This window comes from Heptranchias perlo, chromosome 36 (assembly GCF_035084215.1).
Source record: "Heptranchias perlo isolate sHepPer1 chromosome 36, sHepPer1.hap1, whole genome shotgun sequence".
NCBI lineage: Eukaryota > Metazoa > Chordata > Chondrichthyes > Hexanchiformes > Hexanchidae > Heptranchias > Heptranchias perlo.
The window spans coordinates 17,690,412-17,713,946 of NC_090360.1; the positions used below are offsets into that span (position 1 = coordinate 17,690,412).

A 23,535-nucleotide genomic window follows, 5' to 3' on the forward strand; every position below is an offset into this window, starting at 1 on the left:
TGTATTTAAAAAAAAACAAAATGCCATGTATTTATATACAGCACATCACCCAGAAACATCCCAAAGCTTTTCACATCCTGTGAGTCATTTTGATTATTATTATGGGGTGTGGAAGTCTAGTGGTTCTGGCACTGGACTGGTAACCCAGAGAGTGAGAGTTCAAATCCCACCATAACAAGTTGTGATAACTGAATTCAATAAATCTGGTTATTTGTGAGCTGGCACCGGGAAAATGACCATAAAAGCTGCCGGATTGTCATGAAAACCCAGCCAGGGAAGGGAACCTGCCAGGCCTGCCTGGTGTCTGGCCTACATGTGACTCCAGTCCCACACTGTGTGGTTGACTTTCAATGAACTTGGGTGTTGGTTGAGAGCAGAATTTTAATCAGTGCACCGGGTAAACTCCCTGCTCTGCTTTCGTGAGGGATTTTTGATGGCCACGGCTTAACAAAGACGAGATAAGATTTAAAATCATATTCCATACTTTATCATCAATCGCACTGAACCTGGATGCTTTGCATACAAACTGTAAAATAATCCTTTGGATTACAAACAGTTATTTCCTTTCCCTCAAACAATATTTTAATACTTTTCAAATCACTCTGGTGTGACCACTTCTTTTGCCCACTGAGAAACTCCTCAAAGTTTCCCACACAATGGCTCAGTTGGTAAGATTTCCCCCATTGAGGTACTGAGTCCCAGATAAGGAAGATCCCGTGTTAGATCTGCATTTTATGCTTTACTGATAAAGGCAGCCATTCAAAGCTGTCTAACTTGCACTCATAATGAGGACATTGTGCAACTCAGCAGGGTTTGTCTCCAAGAAGATTATTCAACTATAGTAAGTCTGCAGTGTTAAAATAGTTTGACAAGGTTGTGGTGTACTCCTCGAACGTTGCCGAGGCAGCTGTTGCCAACCAGCCATTTTGGTTAGATCAGGAATTTCTGGCTCACAGACTAGAAACTAGCTCCCTCAGTCTCAGTGGGGAAGTGCACAGGCCAATATGGAACTGAGATATACAGACGCAGGTCTCAAGTTCCAATCCCCAGTCTGTGCTGAGTTAGCTGATCTCAGAGGAGGCAGGAATGGAGGTACTTTAATTGGCCTCAGTGCCCCTGGGCTAAGGAGAGGGGGGGGGGATGGTAACAAAAACCCAGCTCAGGCTTCTGCTTCTGATTGCTGTCTAGTGACCTGTGCTGGACAGTGTGCGCGTGAATGTTGAAGGAGAATAGGATCAGGTTTGGCTTTGATGTCTCCCACAGTCTAGACAAGAGATGTGAAGAACGGTGATGTGGGCAAGGTATTGAGGGCTGGTCGGGGCTCACAAGATATATCCCAGCCAATGAAAGCCCTAGAGATTTCTGATTTTGATACCCCTTTAATAGGGAGTAGGGATCCCTTTTGTAGCATATTGTTTAGTTACTTCTAGTCCAAAATAAGACACACACCAACAACAACAACAGCTTGCATTTATATAGCGCCTTTAATGTAGTAAAACGTCCCAAGGCGCTTCGGAGGAACGTAATCAGCAAAAAAAATTGACAGCAAGCCAAAGAAGGTGGTATTAGGACAGGTGACCAAAAGCTTGATCAAAGAGGTGGGTTTTAAGGAGGGTCTTAAAGGAAGAGAGTGGTGGAGAGGCGGAGAGGTTGGGGGTGGGAATTCCAGAGCTTAGGACCTTGACATTTAAAGGCACTTAGTATAAATGCTACATGAGAAAAGTGCACAAAAGAAAAGTCATTGACAACATGGACAATCTCCAAATCTTAACACACTGATTGTGTTCAGCTGTAACTTACCAACACTCTGATGCCTTTTGTTACCAAGTCACAAGGGGCTGTAAGCTCAGACATATTCATACCAGCCAAGAGCCTGTACATCCAGGGGTGCCTGCACATCCACCTGCTGAAGTTAAGTGAAAAGGCCAAAGGATACTGGAAGACAACACAAGTGTTAGTACGTGTCAGCAATTCACAACAGGACAGCATCTGCAAACTGACTCAAATCATTTCAATTGCCAGAAACCTGTTTATTACATCACATAATGTTAAACTGAAACAGAAGGTTGGATATCGCCAACTAGCAGCTCAGCTAAAAGGCTTCAGACGGCTTTGACGGGAAGTTAAAGGCCTCAAATCAAATTTTGTTTCAGACAACACTCAGGTGCATTTTGCTTGAGTTCATGAATTTGACCAGAATAAAATTGTGTGTTCCAGATTTTATCTCCCTGCCTATTTTTTCACTAAAATTTGACCCTCAATGCCTAGACTCTTAAACGGAGAGTTAAGGGGCTGGAGGGACGCGCTTTATTGGAACAAGTGGCGCATTCTCATTCTTGACTATCCTTATGTTCTCTGTAAAATTAAAGACACAGGAAAGTTGAGGAAATGAGGGGAACCAGATTCTGAATGGCAAGATCGGTGAGAGAAGTGGGTCGAGGCAGAATTCTCACCCCCGGTCCGACCTGTCCTAACTTCCTGGGTGGGGGTCGGTTAGGTGTTCACGGGGGGACTGCCAGCGCTATTAGTGGGGCTATGTGGGGAAGGGAAGTCACAGGGTGCTGCAGTGGTTCACGCATTACAACAGCTGGAATGGCCAAGGACTAAAATTAAAGGGATAGCAGCCTTCAATAGCTAAAGGGGGAAATTCTCTTGTCGGCTCTGCCTGGGCCCAGCTGCACATTTCGAGCAGTCGGAGGGTTGGGGGAAGAGACAGCAGTGGCCAGATCGCCTCCAGCAGTTTCACAAGACGCCATTTTGAGTTTATTCCTCCCGATGCCACAGAACCTAGGGTTGGACGTATTCCAGGAGGTTTCATCACATGACCTCCCGCCCCCACACTCCTGCCATTGGTTGCCCCACATGCCCATCCTCATGGTGCACCACTTACATTTGCCAATCGGAAAGTGAATAGACTCATTACTCAATTGGATGATTCTTGACCATCGGTCAAACAGGCTTTTCCCCCCTCCATGTCCAATATTTTTATAACTAATAAACAAACATGTTCAAAGAAAGTAAAAAGAAACACATTTCTTTTAAAGCCCCTATGATTTTTCTCCCCAGTTGTCCGCAGCAGTGTCCTGGAGATTAATCTTTAATTCCTGGAGACTCCAGGACAATCCTGGAGGGTTGGAAACCCTAACAGAACCACTATTGCCACTTCCGGTGGAGCAGAAAAAAATCCCCGCCCATTCGTCATTGGTACGTGGCAGTGAGGGAAGAGGATGAGAGGGCACGATCCACACACAAGGGGATGGGAACACAATGAGTGCGGCCATCTTTAAGGATTGGGCAGAGGGCTTCCCGTCCAACTGACCCCAGTTTAATGCCCCGGGACGATCTGAAAACAAGTGGGAAAGGGTGAGGAAGATTCTGGCTAGGAACTTTACCCCCTACACACTCCTCTCCCAATGCTTTCAGTGTGAAAATATTCACCTGAAAACAGATTAATTTTGTTATATCAAGAGTGCATCCCTGGAGGCTGCCATTGAATCTGGTGACGTTGTGTGGTGAAATCGTCTGTTGTGGAGAAGAGGAAAGCTTCACCTTTCAGCAGCAGCAGCCAATGTAGAAATAATAAGAAAAGGCAGCACGGACATTGGCGGAAGGAAAGCTTCACATTTACTTCTCCGTAGCAGGTGTCACTATCATCACAACACCAACTTCAGTGGCAACATTCAGTAACCGGCTCCTGACATTAACAATGATTGCCTGGGAATTGGGCGGTGCAGTGTTAGACATTAACCTTTCACCTTTGGGCCCTGGGCTCAAATCCAGCCTAGACTGCTGGGATGGAAGTCTTTCCTTTCTGCTGTCTGTAAGAGTCCTCTGTGAAATGATTTTGAGCAGTCTTAATCCAGTTCCTAGCCTACAACAAAACCATCTCAAATGCAGGACTAATTGGCAATCTCAATCAGAGAGGCCACAGTTTGACTGCTGTGGGAAATGGAAAGGATGTCACGTTGCTGCAGTAGGAGGCGCTCTTCTGAGGATGGGGCTACATCGAGTCGACAGCATAGAAACAGGCCATTCGGCCCAAATGGTCTATGCTGGTGTTTATGCTCCACACGAGCCTCCTCCCTCCCTACTTCATCTAATCCTATCAACATACCCTTCTACTCCTTTCTCCCTTGTGTGCTTATCTAGCTTGTCCTTAAATGTATCTACGCTATGTGTCTCAACTACTCCATGTGGTAGTGAATTCCACATTCTAACCACTCTGTGGGAAAAGAAGTTTCTCTTGAATTCCCTATTGGATTTATTAGTGACTATCTTATATTTATGACCTCTAGTTTTGGTCTCCCCCATAAGTGGAAACATTTTCTCTATGTCTGCCCTATCAAACCCTTTCATTATCTGAGGCAGAATAGAGCAGTGTTGTCCAACAGAAATTGCTGACTAGCCCACAGGTGTGGCTATGGCGACATCCTTTTAGCCACAGGCACTAATTGTAGTGGAAAACACTTTATACACGATACAGGTAAGCGCACATCAGATGTATCAGCTGTGGCTCAGTTGGTAGCACTCTCGCCTCTGAGTCAGAAGGTTCATAGTCCCACTCCAGAGACTTGAGCACAAAATCTAGGCTGACACTCCAGTGCTGTACTGAGGGAGTGCGGCATTGTTGGAGGTGTTGTCTTTCGGATGAGACGTTAAACCAAGGCCATGTCTCCCCCAGTAGACATAAAAGATCCCATGGCACTACTTTGAAGAAGAGCACTGGAGTTATCCCCGGTGTCCTGGCCAATATTTATGCCTCAACCAACATCACTAAAACCGATTATCAAGTTGCTGTTTGTGGGACCTTGGTCATTGCAAATTGGCTGCCACGTTTCCTACATTACAGTGACTATACTTCATTGGCTGTAAAGCGATTTGCGATGTCGTGAAAAACGCTATATAAATGCAAGACTTTCTTTTATGTGTATATTTACAAAACAAACATCTACCACCATTCAGTAACCAAGGAAATAAAGCACTCACAATGATCAAAAAACACTCGTACACTCTGCTTTTCTCTTAACATTTTACCAACAAATGCACAAAAAGGTTAAAGTTCACACATCGTGCAAATATGAGTATTGGGATCACATGCCCAATAATGTGTCTATTACTCATTTTTTATTTACTAAACAAAATGCAATTAGCCACATCTGGATTCCCAATTAGCCACATGTGACCAGTGACTAACATATTGGACAACACTGGAAGAATGTGAGCTTTAAGAACATAAGAACATAAGAAATAGGAGCAGGAGTAGGCCATACGGCCCCTCGAGCCTGCTCCGCCATTCAATCAGATCATGGCTGATCTTCGACCTCAACTCCACTTTCCTGCCCGATCCCCATATCCCCAAAGAGGTTTAATCTACATCTGGCTGTGTTCTACTTGTCCTGGGCATGCTTGATGCTTGGAGTCTGGAATGGGAAGAGTTCAATTCCCCAGCACTAACGTGAGCAAGAAAATGTAGAAATTTTTTTTAAATTATGAGGTATATTTATAGTTTTTGTTTATTAAGGAAGTCAAGATTAGTAGTAAAAGCAGAAATTGTGGGAGATTGCTTGCTTTGTACATTTCTTTCTTCCTTATCACAACATAAAACTTTTAATTAAGAGTCTCCTCTCTAGCTCCCCTAATGAATTTACAACAACTTGCATCTATAATGTAGAAAAACATCCCAAGGAACTTCATAGAAGTGTAATCAGGCAAAAATTGACAAGAGCCAAAGAAGGGGATATTAGGATGGGTGACTAAATGCTTGGCCAAAGAGGTAGGTTTTAAGGAGCATCTTAAAGAAGGAGAGAGAGGCAGAGAGGTTTAGGGAGGGATTTCCAGAGCTTAGGACCGAGACGGCTGAAGGCACGGCCGCCAATGGTGGGGCGAAGGGAGTGGGAAGAGTGAGCACAGTGCCTTCTGCTCCCATCGAGTGAGGCTCTGCGCTCGATTCTTTGATCCGCACTCCCATCTGAACAAAGTCTCGATATTTGGAGGTAAATTTTAACAACAGGATACACGTAGTCTCATAGGTCACAATACACTGACCATTCTATTAGACAACACACACGTCACATGTAATTAGCTCTCTCCGATGCACATACCTGTTCATGAAGATAGAAGTTAAAAGCGACAAGGTGGAAATAGCATTCCGTGCTCTGTAGTATTCTTTGGAGAAAATACTCTTTGGTGCTGTTTCCCTAAACATAGCAAGAAAATAAAATTCACAGAACAGTAAGTCACAATCATCCACTTCTTTTTGAAATGGAGAAACAACAGGTCTAGAGTATAGGACGATTAAAAAAAAGAGTAGGAAGGAAGGCAAGATAAATCAAGAACAGCTCTTAGATGAGGTAAACCCTGGGTTTTAAAAGCTTGTAGACTGTAGGAGTTGGGGAGGCCAAGGCTTTTCACAGTCCTGAACACTTGGGAAAGAATGAGTTATAGCAGAACACGGCTACGGTGTCCCTGAATGAGTTAGAATAGCAGGCCGCAACTCACAGAGGATCTCAGTCTCAGTTTCAGCCAAAGATAATAGCGTAAGTAAAGTCTAAGTGATACATTATCTGGATACGTATCTATCTACGTAAAAAGACTGCATCGAGCACACATCCGTCACACACCAGAAACACCACATTTTGTTACAGATACAAAGCAATAGAAAAGAAAAAAAGAAACAAGGCTGGTCACTGAGCAGCAGCCTGAAATTTACAACACTTTCCAATCTGCAAAGTTAGCTCACCAAACATTCTGATTGAGCTGAATTGACTTGTAGCCGTGTTGACTTAAAAATTAGACGTTGTGGCCTTAAAGGCACGCAGCTCTAAGTCACCTGGTGTAACACTCTAAGCCTTACAAAACAGTGCATCACCCGACATACCATTAGCATCGCCATGGGAGATGCACTAGTAACTTCATGAATGCATTCTATTATCGAATCTGATTTAAGTGTTGACATGCCACTTTTCACAGGCTTAATTTATTTGCAGTCACGTTGCGGAATAATTAAAGATCAATTACTTTCAAGAAAATATTAAATCAAATGCTAATCTGAATATTAAAAGGGTGCAATTACAGGAAGCTTTTGCCAAAACAATTAGACCACAATAGAAAATGCTCATTAAAATTTATAGTGATTTTCTGGGCATCGTCAAATGAAACACTTCACTTGGAATGAGCCTGCTACTAAACCACATAACGCATGACATTTCCATTCCATTAAAAGCATTTGCACCAGTCACGATTTTTCTAACACGCACTCACTTACACTGAGGGTATGCTGTGTGAAACTGCACCATTCATAATGAGAGCTAATGAATTTCTTTGTAATTCCTCATCAGAAATTACCCGGTACAGTCCGGCACTGCAGCAGCAGAAAGGCAGCATTTCTAGTAAGCAGATCCCGTGTTAACTCTTGTTAAATATGTGTCCTATTTTTAAATTTCCTACCATTAAAAACTGGTATAAAAACATAATGGGGGGGGGGGGGGGGGGGCCATTCCCCATTGGTAGCGCCCGTGCGTAAGATCGGCCCTAACGAGTGCATTGTCCGTTTTACGTACATGAGGGGGTACATTTTACGATTTACCGCTCCTGACGCAGGGCTTCGCACACAGGGTCCGGGCGCCTAATTCGCAATTTTTCCGCAGAGGGTAAATTGCGTGCGCTGACCCTCATGGGTGAACAGCTGCTCTATGCTCCCGTCACATGAAGCTCTGCGCTGGGATACTAAACCACTAAGGTTACCGCTCCAAATAAATCACGATTGCACACAACGCTCGGTCCCAACCAGTTTGGATGCATCAACCTGTATTCCACTGGACTCGGAATCATTTCTATCAACAACGCAATATTCTGTGAGCTTCTGCGTTATTTTATGCCTGTGACCAAATATGGAGTCAATTCTTTTCACTTAATTTCCTAATGACATTAAAATACTGCAGTGGTGACAGATTATAGGCAGTAAACTAATCTCAGGGCTCGACTGAATACCAAATAATTTGAATTTCACTGTTCTTTTAGACATTCGCCTCCCCCATGCCCCCAGGTCTCTCCCCCCTCCCCCTCCCCGAAGGCTCTGACTCTTGACGGGTACAGTTCCACCATTGCGGTATGCCGTCCAATACTTTGCCTTAAGAGGTGTTTTTCCATATCAGTCTAGACAGTGACTGTCTGCAGACAGTTTTTCCATAGAGGGCATCATAACCCACTCTAATTCTGTTCTAACTCAATATCTGCACTTCTGCAAATTTCCAGCAAGGGCCATGGGACAGTAATCAGGAGTCGGAACCCTGGCTGATTTATTTTCCACTCCTTGGCCCGGGAGGGGGGGGGGTGGGGGGATGCTGGAGGCAACTGCTGTGCATTTACTGCTTCACGACCGAGACCAGCTAACTCATCCCAGATCAAACTCGGACCTCCTTGGTCTATATTGCTCAGGTCAATATTGGGCAGTGCACTCACACACTGAGCCACCAAGAGGTGTCTTACTGCCTCGGCTTGTGGCATCAACTGAACCCCTCAGTTGGATTACGGCCTTGTACCTCGAGAGCCTTCCCCCCAAAACCCCACAGTTTCCTCACTTACCTGAACCTGACAATTCTCCCCAAGGCCCTCCAGCTTCTGCTTGTACTCATAAATGGCTTCTTTAATGTCATGCATTTCAGAACAGAGTGCGATGGCTGTGTCCACCTGATAGAAGAGAAATGCAACAGCGGTGAAAGATGGGTTACACGCTCTTTGTTTCTCTTCCGTTTGCTCTCCTTGCCTTCTGTAGGCAACAGCCTTCCAACATCTAATCCAAATGGCCATTCTTTTGTGTGTGAACCTAGACAGTGAGTTTCAACAGCTTGTTTGACCAGGGCTGTGGTCATTTGACATCCACATACAGGCTGGATAGCAATCAGGAGCTGATTTTCACCTTCCTGAGGATAACTTTAGCGTTCTCTCGAACGCCCTATAATAAACTAACTTAACACAGACCAGGGATTGAATCTGGGGACCTCCTGATCTCCATGAATCAATACCAAGATGGTATATTAACTTATTGAGCCATCAGGGAGTAGCTATGTCCCTTGCATCCTCTGTGTGGTGGGTTTCCCAATACTTTGTAAAACCCAACACATCATTTATTAGAGGAAATTTACTAGAATGGTACCAGGGATGAGAGACTTCAGTTGTGTGGGACTGAGAGACTAGAGAAGCTGGGGTTGTTCTCCTTAGAGCAAAGAAAGTTATGGGGCGATTTAATAAAGGTGTTCAAAATTATCAAGGGTTTTGATATAGTAAATAAGGATAAAGAGAAACTGTTTTCACTGGTAGGAGGGTCGGTAACGAGAGGACACAGATTTATGATAATTAGCAAAAGAATCAGAGGGGAGATGAGAATTTTTTTTTAACGCAGTGAGTTGTTATGATCTGGAATGCGCTGCCTGAAAGGGTGGTGGAAGCAGATTCAATAATAACTTTCAAAAGGGAATTGGATATATATTTGAAAAGGAAAAAAATTGCAGGGCTATGGGGGAAGAGCAGGGGAGTGGGACTGATTGGATAGATCTTTCAAAGAGCCGAGACAGACACGATGGGCCGAATGGCCTCCTTCTGTGCTGTATGATTCTATGATTTATCAACCTGGAATTTAACTCAGGTCAGAAAGCCTAGTTTCAAACAGCTAGGTAAAATTTGCTAAGTTGATTCACAGCGTCACAATTCAGAAATGGTTGTGTTGGTAACCAAATACAATGGCAGTCTTTTTTCCTTAAATTCCAAATGGTATTAAAAAATTCCAGGTGGATGGCAGAAGATCATGGATCAATAAACCAATCTCAGGGTTCAACTGAACAATAAATGACTTGAGCTTCACTCTCACACTTACAAAATAATTCTCCCACTTTTTCTCCTGAAGGCTCTAGCTCATGTTCTGCTCCTTACTCACTAGTTCTCCCCAATTACAAAACCTAACAATTCAGTTCAAATAACAGCAACATGCCCATAAGCTCCTAAATCTCATCTCAACTACAAACACTTTAATGTAAAGTAGGAGAGAGCTTACCTTAAAGATTTCTGATTTGAAGTCCAGGGCCACTTAGAACTTAAACCTGCCTACCTAAGTCAGATGCCTTTTCTTAGATCTTAGTAAGATTGTTGTGCAGAGTGTTATGTAGAACCATGGTATTCCATGTTAGAGAGGTAATTTTGATATTGCCCTGATCTTCTCTCTCACCACACATGCTCATATTACGCTTCCAGCAATCCATTGATCGAAAAGTGGTGACGACATTCATAAAGAGAGCCAGACTGTCTCACCCTGCCAAATGTCCTAGTGGAGGATGCCATCCAGACCGTGAGACATAATAACCATTGAAGACAACATCAACTTGAATTGATACAGCCCCTTTAATGTAGAAAAGCCTCCCAAGGTGCTTCACAGAGGTACAAGGAAAACAGACACCGAGCCAAAGAAGGAAAACATTAGAATGGGTTACCAAAGAGAAGCAGATTTTAAGGGGGAGACAGTTGAAGGAGGAGTCTAGTGAGGAAATTCCAGAGCGTGGGATCTGGTTGGCTGGTGGCATGGCCACCAACAGTGGGGCAGAGAGAGGGGGAAGTGCATGAGGCTGGAGTCAATAAAACAGAATTCAGAGAGTAGGAGGGTTGTAGGGCTTCAGGAAGTCTCAGAGATAGGAAGGGGCAAGGCCATGGGGGAATTTAAAGACAGAGACAATGATTTTAAATTTGACCACTCAGTAATATACAAGCAGCCGATGAACCCAGTTCTAGTTCTAGGATTAGTTGCCATCAGGGGGACTAGATTTTCTGACCATTAACTATGGAGTGGTTGAAAAATGGAGCCTGTTTTCTCAAATAGCAAAACTACCACTGACCTCTTCCACAACTTGCTGTCCCTTTGGTAGAGCCTTGATGAAGTTTTGGATAACTTGCAATTGCTCTCTCTTTTTAATGCTGGTGTTCTGGTCAGTTCTGCAAAGAGCAAGAAGAATAGGGTAAGAAAGAAAGAACTTGCATTTATACAGCACCTTCTCACACCCTTCCATCCCAAAGCAATTTATAAGCAATGGAATATTTTTGAAGGCAAACACGGTATTCAACTTTGTGGACAGCAAGTTCCCACAAACAGCAAATGAGATGAATGACCAGTGCTTCGTTATGGGAGGAACATTGGCCAGGTCAACAGGAGAACTCCCTGTGCTTCTTTAGATAGTGGCATGGGATCTTTAACATGCATGGGATCTTTCACACCCACCTAAACAGGTGAGCACTGTCTGATTTTAAAATCTCATCTGTATACAATACCTCTGACAGTGCAGCACTCCCTCCGTACTGCGCTGAAGTGTCAGCCGAGATTATGTACTCAAGTCCTGGATTGGGGCTTGAACACACAACCTTCAGACTCAAGAGTGCTACCAACTGAGCCAAGCTGACAATAGGCAGCGATAGTCAAATATCTATGAATATACTAGGGCTGCTAGAGACATGGCCCTTTTATCTTCAGGTATTAAGATATGGGCCTGAAAATAAAAGGAACACACCCTGGGAAATCTCAAGGAACATTATGGCAAGAGAAAGTCTACCATGTTTAAATTTTTGGTTAAGTTTTTAATAATATATATATATATAAAATCATGTTTTTGGTTCCATTAGACAATTAGACAAAATGTCTACTCACCCCCATTTTTCAGGAAAGCCTTTCCTGTGATACAGCACAAGAGTTCCCAGAATCATCGCTAAATTTGTCCTGCCAACTCCAACTTGACAGCTGAAGACCATTGCAGGAGGAGGTCTTTTGGAGTCCTGAAGAAGCAAGAGATTTGGAGTCTCCTACGAAATATGATCCACATAAGTAGGGGTGTTATTAAGGATATTTTTAAGGAACAAATGTTTTCATTCTGCTATCTAAGTATAACAGACATGAACTGAACAGTTCGACTGTAATCATTCTTCTTAGTATTGTGATGAAGTGTACATCCACTCCCGTTATTTTAAGGCACTAGGAGGCTTGGGATGTCCAGAGGTCGTGAAAGGTGCTATATAAATGCAAATCTTTCATTCTTTATGGAGAGTGAATGGTGGCAGCCAACTAGGCTCCCAATAGTCACCACAGATGTCCCTGATTAAGTAGACGCAGCAAGTGGGTTATAAAACCCAATGTTTCAGATCAGGGGCAGACTAGCAGGGAGGAGAGACACAGGTCTTGTGATATGTTTATTTTGTCTTTGTGAATTTAACAATAAAAGTGCTTAGGAGCGCTGAACTGCCTTTTGTTGACCAAGTTGAATATAAAGGGGTGACAAGTGCTGGTCATCCTGATAAAGGGCAGAATTTGCTGTAGCGTCCGCCTTTAGTTAGACTTGCCCGTTTAATGTCGATGATATTTTGCGCTGCAAATTGCTGAAAGTGCGAGCTGATGAAGTCACAGCGAGGGAAACCGGGCATTGTGAAATTAACAGCCCAAGGACTGAGAAGGAAGTGTAAATTAGAGTGAGTGAATTCAGTGTCAAATCAGGTACAGAAAGAGAAATAAAGATTGGATTAAGAGAGGGAGAAAAAAAAAGACAGAAAGGGAAAGTTTTTAAATCTCCAACAATTAAAACCTGACACTTGTAATAGTTAATTTTCAGTGCCAGAGAGGTTGACTGGCAGTAATTAAGACTTATCATGTCATTAAAACAATACTTAGACTTGAAATGACTTGACTTTACTTTCTATGGGGAGTTTAGTTCGTATCTACCACACAAATACAGAAACTTTGTGCCGTTCAATGCATTTCAATGGTGAGGCAGACAGCGAGATGCCGTATTTGCGAAGCTAATGGCGGAGCAGCACATCTCAGACAGCAACTTTTGGATTTCCACATTTAACTGCGCATCTACCCCTCGCCTGAAGTTGCTGTAGCATTTGTGCATAAATAGCAGTGACCACCATTAGCCTCACCGTTATTTTGACAGCAAATTCTGTGCCAATATCTAACTATTAACGACTTGTGGCACCTTCTCAGAGAAACTAGGGAAGGACAATAAATGCCGGCCTTGCCAGCGACGCCCACATCCCAAGAATGAATAAAATTCCCCATCTCTCTGGCTCAGTATCACTGCAGATAGTGATTTAATATACACCTTGACAAGATATACTAAAGTAATGTGACTTTTAAAACATGTATGACAAATTACTGCAACTTCTTTTAGAAATATATACATTTTAATTATATCGAACAATATCTCAGGACTGTTTAAACTGTGCGCAACAGTTTATGAAACAGCATACCATTTATTCGTCAGATCATTATCTGTTAGATTCCATTACTATAATGTTTAACACAATGAATTTTGCATAAATAAACACAGTAAATTCAGCTGCACACTTGTCTAAAAGACCTATGAAGCAAGCGTTTTTCTTTGGTTACTGTAATCTGCAGAATGTAGCCTCAAATACACAAACATGCAAGAGCCCCGACACTTTGTACTAAAATGGTCAGCCTGCCCAATGCAGAGTGATTAGTCTGCACTGCATAACCTGCCCAAAGATGGGAAAACAAGGACATTGTGTAAAGGAGAGGACGGAAGCAAAACTGTTTTGAGACGGGTGAAGAAAAGCAGAACAGGCTTGAAGCATCAGGGAGATAAGCCCATTGTTAAATTTAACACTTGCAACTGTTGCATTCACTGTCAGTTTTACCAGAGGTGCGAAAAAGGATCTGTAATTTGACTTTTTTTTAACAAAAAGGCAAAATGTGATGACATATAAATATAGAAATGTGGGAAACTTTTGCTGAGTCAACTAATCCCTGTCTGGGGCAGTAAGAGAGCAAAAAGGTTGCCTCAATGCCCATTCTTGTTCGCTGCCTAGCAACCTCCACTGGAAGTCCACATGTGTGGACACTGGGTGAGGACAAGATCTCGCTCAACTGTATTGCCCCCGTCTTCCCCGCCCACACCCCACCCCCAAACACAGTCAAAAAGACTGCTGACACTGCGAAGACTCGCACGTAAACAAAGGCCACTTGGGTGAGGTACTGGATAAGTCCCCGAATAAAAGAGTCGAGGCGCTCAGCAAACGAGGAGAGGGAAGAAAATTAGCACGAAAGAAAGGGAACAGAGTGGTTAGAATGTGGAATTCGTGACCACAAGGATTAAATCGAGACGAATAGCATAGTTGCGTTTAAGGGGAAACTAGATAAACACATGAGGGAGAAAGGAATAGAAGGGTATGCTGGTAGGGTTAGATGAAGAGAACATAAGAAATAGGAGCAAAAGTAGGCCATACAGCCCCTCCCGTCTGCTGCGCCATTCAATCAGATCATGGCGGATCTTCAACATCAACTCCACTTTCCTGCCTGATCCCCAAATCCCTTGATTTCCCTAGAATCCAAAAATCTATCTATCTCAGCCTTGAATATACTCAACGACTCACCATCCACAGCCCTCTGGGATAGAGAATTCCAAAGATTCACAACCCTCTGAGTGAAGAAATTCCTCCTCATCTCAGTCTTAAATGGCCGGCCCCTTATCCTGCGACTATGCCCTCTAGTTCTAGACTCTCCAGCCAGGGGAAACAACCTCGCAGCAACTACCCTGTCAAGCCCCCTCAGAATCTTATATGTTTCAATGAGATCACCTCTCATTCTTCTAAACTCCAGAGAGTATAGGCCCATTCTACTCAACTTCTCCTCATAGTACAACCCTCTCATCCCAGGAATTAATCAAGTTGATTAATGAACCTCCGTTGCCCTGCCTCTAAGGCAAGTATATCCTTCCGTAGATAAGGAGACCAAAACTGTACGCAGCACTTCAGGTGGGGTCTCATCAAAGCCCTGTACATTTGTAGTAAGACTTCCTTACTTTTGTACTCCAACCCCCTTGCAATAAAGGCCAACATGTCATTTGCTTTCCTAATTGCCTGCTATACTTGCATGCTAACTTTGTGTGTTTCTTATACCAGGACACCAACATTTAATAATTTCTTACCATTTAAAAAATATTCTGTTTTTCTATTCTTCCTACCAAAATGAATAACCTCACATTTCCCAACATTATATTCCATCTGCCACCTTCTTGCCCACTCACTTAACCTGTCTGCATCCCTTTGCAGACTCTTTGTGTCCTCCCTACTGCTTACTTTCCCACTTAGCTTTGTATCGTCAGCTAACTTGGATACGTTACATTTGGTCCCTTCTTCCAAGTCATTAATATAGATTGTAAATAGCTGAGCCCCAGGCACTGATCCTTGCGGTACCCCACTAGTTACAGCCTGCCAACCTGAAAATGACCCATTTATCCCTACTCTCTGTTTTCTGTCCATTAACCAATCCTCTATCCATGCTAATATGTTACCCACAACCGCATGAGCCCTTATCTTGCGTAACAACCTTTTATGTGGCACCTTATCGAATGCCTTTTGAAAATCCAAATATACTACATCCACTGGTTCCCCTTTATCTACCCTGCTAGTTACATCCTCAAAAAACTCTAATAAATTTGTCAAACACGATTTCCCTTTCATGTTGACTCTGCCTAATCATATTATGATGTTCTAAGTGCCCTGTTACTACTTCTTTCATAATGGATTCCAGCATTTTCCCAACGACTGATGTCAGGCTAACTGGCCTGTAGTTCCCTGTTTTCTCTCTCCCTCCTTTGTTGAATAGCAGGGTTACATTTTCTACCTTCCAATCTGCTGGGACCATTCTAGAATCTAGGGAATTTTGGAAGATCAAAACCAATGCATCCACTATCTCTGCAGCCACCTCTTAGAACCCTCGGATATAGGCCATCAGGTCCAGAGGATATATCGGCTTTTAGTCCCACTAGTTTCTCAAGTACTTTTTCTCCACTGATATTAATTACTTTAAGTTCCTCACTCTCATTGGCCCCTTGGTTCCCCATTATTTCGGGTATGCTTTTTGTGTCTGCTACTGTGAAGACAGATACAAAATATTTGTTTGACGCATCTGCCATTTCCTGATTCCCCATTATGATTTCTCCTGTCTCAGCCTCTAGGGGACCAACGTTTACTTTTGCTACTCTCTTCCTTTTTATATACCTGTAGAAGCTCTTACAATCTGTTTTTATATTTCTTGCTAGTTTACTTTCATATTCTATTTTCTCCCTTTTTATCAATTTTTTGGTCGTCCTTTGCTGGTTTCTAAAACTCTCCCAATCCTCAGGCTTACTGCTTTTCTTGGCAGCACTACAGGTCTCTTCTTTTGAATCTAATACTATCCTTAACTTCTTTAGTTAGAGGGGTGGGTGGAGGCTCCTGTGGAGCAAAAACACCAACATAGACCAGTTGGGCCGAATGGCCTGTTTCTGTCCTGTACATTCTATGTAATGTAAAGTACACATTTTTAGAATACTCCAATCTCAAAGGCGGCATGCTTTACCAAGCAATGAAAACATCCAAATGGAAATGTACAACTAATACAGCACAGTTCATTTTCTTTTGCTATTTGTCTCCTATTAGCTTGCTCGCTCTCTATGCTCCGCACTTCCACTGAAGCAACTAACTGTAACAGAGATAAGACCAGCAAGAAGCCGAGTCTGATCCGTGTGGGAACATCAAATCGTTTAGCTAAAAATAAACCAGCGAGTGGACTCCTGCCCACGCGAGACCGAGACCCAGAATATTCGTGGGGGAGGGACACAATAATAAAAAAGTCTTTGAATTAAAACAAATGGAAGGATGATATATTTCCCACACGAGACAGCTCTCTGTATCTGACCTCATTGTGCTGGTGAGTGGGAATGACAGCACAGCCAGGCATGTGTAGGCACGTTACTTAATCCTTGGTTCACCACAGGCAGGACTTGCTGCTCGGTCACACAATTCTTTTTGTTTTTAATTCATTCTCGGGATGTGGGAGTCACTGATCAGGCCAGTATTTATTGCCTATCCCTAGTTGCCCTTAAGAAGGTGGTGGTGGGCCTTCTTCATGAACCGCTGCAGTCCGTGTGGTGAAAGTGCTCCCACAATGCTGTTAGGGAGGGAGCTAACAGTTTGATACAACTGAGTACCTTGCTAGGCTACTTCACAGGGCAGTTAAGAGTCAACCACGTTGGTGTGGGACTGGAGTCACACATAGTGCAGACCAGGTAAAGAGAGCCATATATCCAAGTTTTCTGATGATACAAAGATTGGTGGCATAGTAAGTAGTGTAGACGGGGGCATAAAATTACAAAGAGACATTGATAGATTGAGTGAGTGGGCAAAACAGTGGCAGATGGATTTCAACGCAGGTAAGTTTGAGGTCATCCATTTTGGACCAAAAAAGGATAGGTCTGAGTAGTTTTTAAATGGTGAAAAGCTAGGAACAGTGGAGGTCCAAAGAGATTATGGGGTCCGTGTACACAGATCACTAAAATGTAGTGCTCAGGTACAAAAAATAATCAAAAAGGCGAATGGAATGTTAGCCTTTATATCTAAAGGGCGAGAACGTACAAAGCCCTGGTTAGACCGCATCTGGTGTACTGTGTACAGTTCTGGGCACCACGCCTTGGAAAGGATATACTGGCCTCAGAAGGAGTGCAGCGCAGATTCACCAGAATGTTACCAGGGCTCCAAGGGTTAAACTATGAGGAGAGATTACATAAACTAGGCTTGTATTCCCTGGAATATAGAAGGTTAAGAGATTTCATTGAGGTTTTTAGGATTTTGAAAGGAATTGATAGGGTAGATAGAGAGAAACTTTTTCTGCTGGTGGGGGAGTCTAGGACAAGGGGACATAACGTTAAAATCAGAGCCAGGCCATTCAGGAGAGAAGTCAGGAAACATTTCTTCAGGCAAAGGGTGGTAGAAGTGTGGAACTCTCTCCCTTGCAAAAAGCAGTAGATGTTAGCTCAATTAATAATTTTAAATCTGCGATCACTAGATTTTTGGTAGCCAAGGGTATTAAGGGATATGGAGCCAAGGCGGGTAAATGGAGTTTGGATACAGATCAGCCATGAACTCACTGAATGGTTAACAGGCTCGAGGGGCTGAATAGCCTCTTCCTGTTCCTGTATAAGCACAGCAGCTCTCCTTCCCCAAAAGACATTAGTGACAATCAGACAGTTTCATGGTCACTTTTACTGATACCAGCTTTTTTTTCCAGCTTTTTTTTTAAAAACTGAATTCAAATTCTCAAGCTGCCATGGTGGGATTGGAACTCACGCCATCTGGATTATTAGTCCAGTAACATAACCACTACTCTACCGTACCCGAGTTGTGGTAGGGAATCGTCAGTAAAGTTTACTTGGCAGTCAGCAGCCCCATTTCGATTGATGTGGAAAAACCTAGCAAAGATTCAGGACAGGCCTGGCACTGCCCTGTCAATCTTGAGTTCTCTGCAAGTTAATTGGCTCAAAAGAAGGCAATTTCAACAAAGTTTCTTCGATTTCCAAAATGGATTGGGGGCGGGCGGGAGCAGAAGGAACAAGGGAAGCAAAAGGCTTTAAACATAGAAAATAAAGGATAAAATTGGTAGAACAAAGTACGGGGGTGATTCTCGTGACGCGTGTTAATCGGGCGGGCGGGCTGCTTACTGCTGCCACTTGGAAAGGTCAGTGCGGGACCCGACCGATTTTGGTCCCTGGTCTTTCATTACAATGCGCTGGGCAAGCTCCCCGTTAGACACTGATCTGGAGGTGGGAAATCAGGCGGGGCAGGGGTGGCCACTTGTGAAAAGCCTGCAAAGGAACCTTAAAGAGGACGGGTATTTAGCATCAGGGACACAAAGAAGCCGAACTTTGGTGAGACACTAGAGGGCTGGGAGTGTCTGCAGAACCGTACCCCAGCAAGAGGCAGAACCATCAAAAGAATTGGAGGGGAAGAAAAGACCAAGGATCTGCAGATTTAGGTGCTTTTGATGCTCCCATTTTGGGTCGAGTGTCCATACTTACCCTGAGTGAATTAATAAAGATGTCTATCTGCGCTTGTAGAGGTAGCCCATCCAAGGACAGTGGTAACCGATGGTACCTGAAATAGCAGGCATCAAACACAACATTATCATAGACATGAACCAATACAAACACCCTTATGCATGCTAAACAGCGGAAGCAACATGCTATAGAGAGAGCTAAGCGATTCCACAACCAACGATCAGATCAAAGCTCTGCAGTCCTGCCACATCCAGTCATGAATGGTGGTGGACAATTAAACAACTAACAAGAGGTGGAGGCTCTGTGAACATCCCCATCCTCAATGATGGCAGAATCCAGCATATGAATGCAAAAGGCAAGGCTGAAGCGTTTGCAACCATCTTCAGCCAGAAGTGCCGAGTAGATGATCCATCTCGGCCTCTTCCCGATACCCCCACCATCACAGAAGCCAGTCTTCAGCCAATTCAATTCACTCCACATGAAAATCAAGAAACGGCTGAGTGCTCTGGATACAACAAAGGCTATGGGCCCCGACAACATCCCACCTGTAGTGCTGAAGACTTGTGCTCCAGAACTAGCCATGCCTCTAGCCAAACTGTTCCAGTACAGCTACAACACTGGCATCTACCCGACAATGTGGAAAATTGCCCAGGTATGTCCTGTCCACAAAAAGCAGGACAAATCCAATCCGGCCAATTACTGCCCCATCAGCCCACTCTCAATCATCAGCAAAATGATGGAAGGTGTCGTTGACAGCGCTATGAAGCGGCACTTACTCATCAATAAACTGCTCAACGATGCTCAGTTTGGGTTCCGCCAGGACCACTCGGCTCCAGACCTCATTACAGTCTTGGTCCAAACATGGACAAAAGAGCTGAATTCCAGAGATAAGGTGAGAGTGACTGCCCTTGACATCAAGGTAGCATTTGACAGGAGTGTGGCACCAAGGAGCCCTAGTAAAATTGAAGTCAATGGGAATCAGGGGGAAAACTGTCCAATGGCTGGAGTCATACCTAGCACAAAGGAATATGGTAATAGTTGTTGGAGGCCAATCATTTCACCCCAGGACATTGCTGCAGGAGTTCCTCAGGGCAGTGTCCTCGGCCCAACCATCTTCAGCTACTTCATCAATGACCTTCCCTCCATCATAAGGTCAGAAATGGGGATGTTCGCTGATGATTGCACAGTGTTCAGTTCCATTCGCAATCCCTCAGATAATGAAGCAGTCCGTGCCTGCATGCAGTAAGACCTGAACAACTTCTGGGCTTGGGCTGATAAGTGGCAAGTAACATTCGCGCCAGACAAGTGCCAGGCAATGACCATCTCCAACAAGAGGGAGTCTAACCACCTCCCCTTGACATTCAACGGCATTACCATCGCCAAATCCCCCACCATCAACATCCTGGGGGTCACCATTGACCAGAAACTTAACTGCACCAGCCACATAAATACTATGGCTACAAGAGCAGGTCAGAGGCTGGGTATTCTGTGGCAAGTGACTCCCTCCTGACTCCCCAAAGCCTTTCCACCATCTACAAGGCACAAATCAGGAGTGTGATGGAATACTCTCCACTTGCCTGGATGAGAGCTGCTCCAACAACACTCAAGAAGCTCGACAACATCCAGGACAAAGCAGCCCACTTGATTGGCACCCCATCCACCACCCTAAACATTCACTCCCTTCATCACCAGCGCACCGTGGCTGCAGTGTGTACCATCCACAGGATGCACTGCAGCAACTCTCCAAGTTTTCTTCGACAGCACCTCCCAAACCCGCGACCTCTACCACCTAGAAGGACAAGGTCAGCAGGTACATGGGAACAACATCACCTGCATGTTACCTTCCGAGTCACATACCATCCCGACTTGGAACTATATCGCCGTTCCTAACCGATCTCCTAACATTAAACATTAGCTGCCTGGAGAACAGGGCTCCGCGCATGCACAGAAGCTTCACCCCTTGACCCCACACCACGATCTCAGCACATGATCCGACACTTGAGGGAGTGCTGCGTTGCTGTAGGTGCTGTCTTTCACATGACACATTAAGCCAAGGCTCCAATTGTCTGTTCTCGTGAATGTTAAACTTACTAAGCAGAATTTGAAGAAGAGCGGGCAGTTCTCCTGGTGTCCTGGCCACCATTCCTCGCTCCACCACTTAAAACAGATTAAATGATTATTCTATTTCTCACTGCTATTTGTGGAACCTTTGCCGTGTGCAAAGATGGGGCCTTGGGAACTTCAGCAATGCAGCACTCCTCCAGTGTCGGCCTGGACCATGTGCTGAGGTTGTGCGGTGAGGCTCAGAAGCAAGAGTGCTACTAACTGAGCCAAGCTGACATCTTATACAGAACGTGCTCTCTTCCAGGCACTCGATGCAAAGCAGGACATTCAAAATAAACAGCCACGGAAGGTTCCAGTAAAACAGTGGGAAATATATCTCTTTTACATAAACATGGAAATGTCTGTGGAATTTTAGGAGAGGGGGCTGTCACATCTTGCAAAGGTACACGAGTGAAATCAGACTAAACAATTCTAACGAGGGCTAGGGTCCAAACATTTGTTTTTTTCACAGGGAAACTTTAACAAATTGTGAACATAACCTGACAAATACCAAGCATTGACTTCCTGCACATTTTATCTTGTTCCTCTCCCCCCCCCACCCCATTCCAAACTGCTATGGGTGCTCGGATACAAGGCCACAGGCTATGCCGCTGCAGCATGCTAGCCCAGGGCGAGGTGGTCACAATACATGGCATGTTACCGATGTGTGTGTCAGTGAAAGCAAGGACAATATACTCGGGTACGGTTCCAAGGTTACTGGCAGCCCTTTAATACCTCACCCAAGTGGTCAGTCTTCATGTGTGAGCCTGAACAGAGAGAGAAGGCAGTTGATTAAACTGAGGGGGCGTTCAAAGCTCGGCTGGACCCCCGTCCCCCATCCCCCCATCCCCAGCCCCACCCCTGTTCTCCACACTCGTTCCAGCAGGGCCACTGGATAGTGGAAAGGAACCCTGGCTAATCTCTTTCCTCTCCCATTCTGGTGGCAATTGTAGAATCCCCAGTCCTGCCCACATTCCAGTCCAGAAATCTGTGCCTCAGCACTGCCCCAAGGGATACATCTAAGATGCTTGGCATCTGTGTCCTTAGTTTACCTTACAGGTTGCCACCTTCAGCCGAGGAGGGAAAAGATGGTGGGTCTCCATCAAGCTAGAAATTCGTTGATATCTCCTGGCCCATAACATATTTGAACATTTTGTTCCCACTTAGACATTGAGAGAAGTCCCCTCGAGTCTTTACTTATCCGTTACTATCAACCTCAGAACAGTGGTCCATTTGGCACCATGTCCCACCCCACCATCCTTTGAGTGAGGATCCAATTAATGTTGTATGTTGTTGCAGTTATATGTTGTGCATTCATTGACTACATTTATTTCAAGACAAAACATCTCAAACTTGCATGCCTTAGGATCTTTAACAGTTAGGAAAACCATCGTAATTCATGCTCCATACCTGCAAGAAGGCTTGGTAAATAAAGGTCTTTTGTAAACCTCTTCTGTTACATGGATGTCCTCTTCACGGCGAATGCAGATGGTCCGAGGTTCATCCTTAAAGTGTTCTATGTCATTATAGACATAATTGACATTGTCGTTCAACTGGGCAAAGTTATAAAGCTGAAAATTGAAAGCAAAAATGTATATAGTTTTCATTTCTAATTAACACATGATCGCTGCGTTATTCAAAAGGTGCAATCCCTATTTTAGTTACTATAGTAGCTACGGATTTCAGCGCTGTTTGGGTGCAATGGTATGCCCAAGCTCTCTGATGGCACCATTGGTATGAACACTGGCTAATAGACCAGAAAGGTCCCACTTGCCAGTTATCGTGCCCAGAATGAGGGGAGTGAGTTGATCTCACTAGTGTAGCAGTAGGGGCTGGACACCTGGCCTCAGCATCCCTGATCGAGAAAGGTGCAAACAAAAAATCAACCGTAGTCCCCAGTGCTGATCACTATGTAGTGACACCTCCTGAAAAAGGTTGTCGGGCCGGGCTCAGCTGTGATGCTCCAACAGCCAAATAGCCAGTCATTGGTCTAGGCTCACACATGAAGAAAAGACAGTTGGATACAGTACTGGAGCCTATGAAACTCAGCACGAGTCGACATCGGGAGACTAAAAAGGGTTTCAAGAAATGACACTATATTATCCTGCAGCACAAATTTCACACACTTTTAAAATGTAACTTCACTAAGAGATTGCATAACATATGCCGAATTTCTAACACACTTTTAAACTTCAATATTTTCTTCCACGACTATATTAAAGATTTAATCTATTGCATGCACGACAAGGAAGGAAAGAGCAAACCAGCATTTATACAGTGCCTTTAACGTAGTAAAATGTCTCAAGGCGCTTCACAGGAGCGTTACCAGACAAAATTTGACACTGAGCTACATAAGGGATAGTAGGATAGGTGACCAAAAGCTTGGTCAAAGAGAAAGGTTTTAAGGAGCGTCTTAAAGGAGGAGAGAGGGTAGAGAGGCATAAAAGTTTCGGGACAGAATTCCAGAGCTTAGGGCCTAGATGGCTGAAGGAACGGCCACCAATAAGAAAAGAAAGACTTGCATTTCTATAATGCCTTTCAGGACGTCCCAAAGTGCTTTACAGCC

General features: G+C 44.1%; 1 protein-coding gene across 4 annotated transcripts in view; it reads right to left on the reverse strand.

Annotated features, from left to right (window-relative positions):
* The window catches only part of LOC137304153 (paladin-like), a 222,148-nt gene that overhangs the window by 132,780 nt on the left and 65,833 nt on the right, over positions 1-23,535 (reverse strand). For all 4 annotated transcript variants that reach the window (XM_067972654.1, XM_067972656.1, XM_067972655.1 and 1 more), the window contains exons 6-12: positions 22,380-22,540; positions 18,888-18,963; positions 11,684-11,835; positions 10,881-10,977; positions 8,584-8,688; positions 6,102-6,197; positions 1,801-1,935 (exon numbers count right to left, since the gene is read on the reverse strand). In XM_067972654.1, the coding sequence (XP_067828755.1) occupies positions 1,801-1,935; positions 6,102-6,197; positions 8,584-8,688; positions 10,881-10,977; positions 11,684-11,835; positions 18,888-18,963; positions 22,380-22,540 (822 nt within the window). The remainder of the gene's footprint in view (positions 1-1,800; positions 1,936-6,101; positions 6,198-8,583; positions 8,689-10,880; positions 10,978-11,683; positions 11,836-18,887; positions 18,964-22,379; positions 22,541-23,535) is intronic.